This window comes from Carcharhinus amblyrhynchos, chromosome 9 (assembly GCF_965287045.1).
Source record: "Carcharhinus amblyrhynchos chromosome 9, sCarAmb.v2.hapA, whole genome shotgun sequence".
Classification (NCBI taxonomy): Eukaryota; Metazoa; Chordata; class Chondrichthyes; order Carcharhiniformes; family Carcharhinidae; genus Carcharhinus; species Carcharhinus amblyrhynchos.
This window is the reverse complement of record NC_137332.1, coordinates 79,056,197-79,062,196: the sequence shown is the minus strand read 5'-3', so window position 1 is coordinate 79,062,196 and position 6,000 is coordinate 79,056,197. Positions and strand designations below refer to the sequence as shown.

Here is a 6,000-nt window from a genome sequence, read left to right as displayed (position 1 = left end):
TGACTGTGCTTCCATCGGGGAAGAGAATTCCACAGACTCACAACCCTCAGAGAAAAAAAAGTCCCCTCTCCATCTTAACTGTGTCCCTTAGTTCTAATCTCTCCCACAAGGGGAAACATCCTTTCAGCATCCAACCTGTTAAATACCCTCAGGAATTTATAGGTCTCAATCAATTTTCTAAATTCCAATGTGTGTAGGCTCAGCCTGCCCAACTTTTCCTCATATGATAACCACCTTATCCCAGCTTTCAGTCGAATCAACCTTCTCTGGACTGCTTCTGATGCATTTATCTCCTTCAGTAAATAAGGGGACCAAAGGTGTGTATACAGCACTCCAGGTGGTTTCTATCTTTGTACAACTGCCCTCAGGAGTTGTTCTTCCTTGTCTCTCTGCTACCCGCACCCCCCCACCTTCCCTCCACACACACACACACACACACACACCACATTGCAAATAGTTTTTGAACTATTTAACAAGAGGGTTGGAAGAAAGCAAAGACACAACAACCTGGGCCACTCACAGCAATGCCCGGGAGCTCTCACTCTTGTCCTCCTCCTGACCATGGCCAAAACCATTGGCTGAGATGAGAGTGGATGAGGTGGAATGAAATCCACTGAAACGATATTCGGTGACTCTAGAGGTGCAGTGAGGGGATTTTAATAATACATGTAATGTTAGAGACTGGGGACAGAACAAATACTTTGAGGTGATGCAAATTGCAAACAACTTGACGCATTGGGGATACAATGCAATGATTTGGTGTGTAAAAAAATCAATGTGTTGGAATAACAGCAAAAAATCAGAGTGAAATGACACTTTGCTTTTTGATGCTTAGATTCCAGCCTGGTTCACTCAATTGACTTTTAAGCCTTAGATATGGAAATTTAATGCCCTAAACCTCTTCGGGAAAAAGATGAGCCTACCGCACTGGCTTTGCAATTAGGAGTCCTGCGGAAAGTTTATAAAGACACAAATGGACTTTCCTAAATTAGATGCAGTGGGACTGGTTTTAGCTTTTATCCGTATTGTCACCCAGGAAGCAAGTTCTGAGCAAAGGGTGGCTCGAGTTAATGCCCTCCTTGTGTTCTTGCCGGATGAACACTGTCCTTCACTGATGAGATTGGAAAGGGGTGAATTTCTTCCGTTGGAACCTGTTGTTCAAGGCCATATGTTTTTTTTTGCAAACTCTCTTTTTCCTCCCCCTTATTAGAAAAAAAATACTCTCCCTCTCTCCACCTTCTGAAGCTTCCCCGGTCCCCAGTTCACACCTCAGTACTTATAGCCCTGGTACCCGTAGGCGTTTCCCGCATGGCGTTCGGCTGGCTCAACGGGAAACCTTGCAGTGATGGCATCTCGATGGGCAGCCCTGGCTCTTTGTAGCAGGCAGGAGTGTACGTGATGCGCTCACCCCCATTGCGCATCTCATCGGCGGTCTGTATGTAAAAGGGCGAGCAGCTGGGGCAGGAGCCCCTGGCCACCGTCTGGCCGGGCTCCACCGCAGGAGCCAGCTGAGCGACCAATCCATCCACAACGTGCGCGTTGCATGAGTTGCAAGGGAAGTGTGGATGAGCGGGTAAATCCGAACCTTCTTCCTCATCGTCTGATTCATCCTTCTTGCAGCAATAATACTGGGACGGGGACAACGAGAAAGACAGAAAGAAAATGGAGGCGTTAGTCAGAAGAAACCAGCAGTCAACAGTTTGCTTTGGCAATTCCAGTGTTCCCCTGGCTGGCGACCCATTGTGAACCATCCATAAACCTCCACTCATCTTAAATTCTGCGGCCCATATCTGATCTGTCACAAAATCTGACTCACCGATTACCCCTCTGCTCACATACTGGCTCCCAATCCAGCAATGTCTCAATTCTATAGGGTTGGGGGGGGCAGGAGCATGCTGACACAATGGGCCTACCCATCCTTTTTGTGGATTTTGGGAAGTAGGTAGAAGCGGGCTATCCCGGGTTGGGAGACTATGAGGTTGGAAGTTGTGGGGGAAGGCATCCGGAGGAAATGAGGCCTGTTGGAGATAATGGCTTGATGTTCAGTGGTATGGTCATGGTCCAGGAGGAGGTAAGAGGAGGTATCTGAGAGTTGGTGCTCGGCCTCTGTGAGGTAGAGGTCAGTACACCAGATGACAACACCACCCCCTTTGTTGGCAGGTTTGATGACAATGTCGGGGTCGGACCTGAGGGAGTGAAAGGCAGAAAGTTGGAATGGGTTAGGGGGCAGAAAAATTAAGATGGCCAATGTTCTGTTGACAGTTCCCAATGGAAAGATTGAGGGCAGGTAATTGTCCCAGCGGGGGTGTCCAATTGGAGGCAGAATATTGGAGGCACGTGAAAGGATTTGTAGAATGGGGGAGGACCCTTGCCCAAAGAAGTGGGCACAGAGACGAGGCGATGAAAGGAGAGTTCAAGTTGAATGGAATTCATTGAGGTGGGGGTGTAAGGGACAGCTTTGACAAGGGGGCATCTGAACTCAAAACATCAGTTTCTTTCTCTCCTGACAGATGCTTCCAGACCTGCTGAGATTTTCCAGCATTTTCTCTTTTGGTTTCAGATTCCAGCATCTGCAGTAATTTGCTTTTATCTCAATTCTGTACCTTGTTTGCAAATCTCTCCATGTCCTCGCTCCGTCCTCCCTTACTCTGTAATGTCCTGCAGCCCCACAGAACTCCAAGGTCTCCTTATGTGGCTGAGTGCTGAGTTTTATCTGATCATGTTCCTGGGCAGAGACTACATTACTGCCGCTACACAGGCATAAGTTGTTGCTGTGGGTGTTGGATGCAGCGCATTGGTTTTGCACACTTGTCCTTTTCCTGCTGGGAGCAAGGCTTAATCATGATGTGGGTATGCCGGCGTTGGACTGGCGTAAACACAGTAAAAAGTCTGACAACACCAGGTTTTAGTCCAACCTATTTATTTGATAATATTCTCACTAGCTTTCGAGGGGACAGCCTCTTCGTCAGGTGAATGGAGAGTTCTGGCCTCAGACAGAGCATATAAAGCACAGACAGTTTAGAGATTACTGATTAAAATGATTCGCATTTTAATCAGTAATCTCTAAACTGTCTGTGCTTTATATGCTCTGTCTGAGGCCAGAACTCTCCATTCACCTGACGAAGAGGCTGTCCCCTCGAAAGCTAGTGAGAATATTATCAAATAAATAGGTTGGACTAAAACCTGGTGTTGTCAGACTTTTTACTGAGCAAGGCTTAATGCAGCTCATTCTGTTACTCCTCTCTACAGGACCAGGCAGCACTTTCACCTCTTTTTCTGAGAGTCATGGGTTCAATCACCATTTGGGGACTTGAGAATATAATGTAAACTAATGCTCACTCCCAGTGTGGTACTGAGGGAGTGCTGCACTGTCAGCAAGTGCTGTATTATGGATGAGATGTTAAAATGAGATTCTGTCTGACCTCTCAGGAGGCATTGAAGACCCCATCGCTCATTGGAACATAGGAGCAGGAGTAGGCCATTCAGCCCCTCAATTAGATTAAGTTTGTCCAGCCAGTGGTTTGTCCGCATTGCGCCTCCCCCAGACCTCTGGACTCAGCTCGCCACATTTGTCGGACGTTTAACTGGCTAACATTTAAAAAATACTGTACAGGCTGGCTTGGGTGAGCCTAACAGCAGCAAATGCGGGGAGAAACCAGTCAGTGATTGGACAAGCAGAAAACAATGGGAAGATAAACTTTTAAAGTAACTTTGAGAGTAAGGTGGACGGAGTGAGGGAGGGAGTGCGGGTCCCGGGGCAAGGGAGAGCGCGGGCCCCGGGGCGAGGGAGAGAGCGGGCCCCGGGACGAGGGAGAGCGCGGGCCCCGGGACGAGGGAGAGCGCGGGCCCCGGGACGAGGGAGAGCGCGGGTCCCGGGGCGAGGGAGATCGCGGGTCCCGGGGCGAGGGAGAGAGCGGGCCCCGGGGCGAGGGAGAGAGCGGGCCCCGGGGCGAGGGAGATCGCGGGCCCCTGGGCGAGGGAGAGCGCGGGTCCCTGGGCATGAGAGAGGGAGGGGCGTGTGAGTGTGTGAGAGAGAGTGAAAAAGAGAGAGGGGAATGTGAGAGAGAGAGAGAGAGGGGAGAGTGTGAAAGAGAGAGAGAGGGGGAGGAGAGTGAGTAAGAGAGAGCAAGAGGAGTGAGTGAGAGAGAGGGGCGTGTGAGTGAGAGAGAGAGAGAGGGGAGAGTGTAAGTGTGTGAGAGAGGAGAGTGTGAGAGAGGCACAGAATCACTGTGTGTGTGTGTGTGTGCGTGAGGAGAGTGTGTGTGCATGAGAGGGGTGCATGCGTGTGTGTGTGTGTGTGTGTGTGTGTGTGTGTGAAGGGATGTGCGTGTGTGTGTGTGTGTGTGTGTGAAGGGATGTGCGTGTGTGTGTGTGTGAAGGGGTGTGCGTGTGTGTGTGTGTGAAGGGGTGTGCGTGTGTGTGCCTGTGTGAGAGGGAGAGAGGAGAGAGTGTGTGTGCATGGGGTAGTGAATTCCAAAGATTCAGTCCCCCCTGAATGAAGAAATTCTTCCTTACCTCAGTCTGAAATGGCTTATCCCTAAATCTGAAACTGAGTTCCCCGGTTCTATAACCACCCCCCCAGCCAGCGGAATGGTACCAACCAGGCACAACATTTATCCCTTAACCAATCCCATTATAAAGCAATGGTCATTTATCTCATTGCTGTTTGTGGGAGATTGCTGCCTAACAGTTAACAGCTGCGTTTCCCACATTGCAACAGTGACTACATTTCACAAAGTACTTCATTGGTTGTAAACGTCTGTGGGACAGGTTGTGAAAGGGACTATAGAAACGTAAGTCTTGCTTTTTTCTTCACTTTAGGCAGGCATTTGGCCACTGCTTGCTTACGCAAGGAATCACCAAAGTCTATGTTAGGACATAGCCATCTGGACAAACAAGGAGGAACGAGTTTCAAAGCAGACACAGTATGGCGTTCTGCAGTCATTGGGAATCTCTCCATAGGTTCATTCACTATTCTCCCCCCCCACCCAGTCCCCCCAGTTAAAACTGACAGGTGATATTTGGGGATTTACCTGGAGTCTACAGTAACAGAGCACACCTATGATACACAGCAGTATTACTGTTGCTAGTATTCCACCAGTGATAACAACAGTTCCAGCTGTCATCCGACCAAATCTCCATCAAACCCTGGAAGAACAAAGAGAGAAAGTGGTGAGAATCGGGTGGTGGAGTCTTTGAAACTGCGGCCAGAATATTAGCACCATTCACGCCAGTGGGATTTCCCCATCCTGCTGCAGTGAACGGAGATTTGACTGGCTGCCAAGTTCTTCGGCCTCGCTGCAGCAAGAGCTTGGTGTGAATGGCTAGTAAGATCACATTGTTTACTTCTGTTTCTCTCTCCACAGATGCTGCCAGACCTGTTGCGTTTTCCAGCATTTTCAGTTTTAATATTATTTAGAATTGTATTAGATGAAAATTCACTTCTGTGGAACCAAAATATTCATTATTAGCCCATGACTGTTACAAATACACTCCCTCGTGCTGCACTGCCACTAAGGATTCCATTCCATTCTCACGTCCCTGTCTCTCCACCACATTTGTGCTGACATTTCTGTCTTCTATGTCAATACTTCTGATAAGTCTTCCCTTTTCCTCAGCTGAGGATATCCTGCCAGGTCTTCAGTTATGCCCGTTCTTGCTGCACTGAGCTGTCACTCATGGTTGAGGGGGGCAGCACCCTCACCCCTGAGTCACAAGGTTCCAGGTTCAAATCCCACTCAGGCCTTGAGCATGATGATGGGAGCTGAGACTCTGGCGCAGCGCTGGAGGGAGTTCTGCACTATGGGAGGTGTCATCTTTCAAATGAGGTGTTAAACCTAAGGCCCCATTTTGATTGGATTTATTATTGGCACATGTATTAGTATACAGTGAAAAATATTGTTTTCTGAGTGTTATACAAACAAAGCATACCATTCATAGAGAAGGAAAGTTTAAAGCTTATTTATTATTGTCACAAATAGGCTTACATTAAAACTGCAA

At 48.5% G+C, this 6,000-nt stretch overlaps 1 protein-coding gene across 2 annotated transcripts in view; it reads right to left on the bottom strand.

Moving 5' to 3' along the window:
• Positions 1-438: 438 nt before the first annotated feature.
• The window catches only part of LOC145348418 (protein FAM163A-like), a 166,527-nt gene continuing 160,965 nt past the window's right edge, over positions 439-6,000 (bottom strand). For both annotated transcript variants that reach the window (XM_080196631.1, XM_080196632.1), the window contains exons 4-5: positions 5,034-5,148; positions 439-1,628 (exon numbers count right to left, since the gene is read on the bottom strand). In XM_080196631.1, the coding sequence (XP_080052757.1) occupies positions 1,263-1,628; positions 5,034-5,126 (459 nt within the window). In that variant the 5' untranslated portion in view covers positions 5,127-5,148 and the 3' untranslated portion in view covers positions 439-1,262. The remainder of the gene's footprint in view (positions 1,629-5,033; positions 5,149-6,000) is intronic.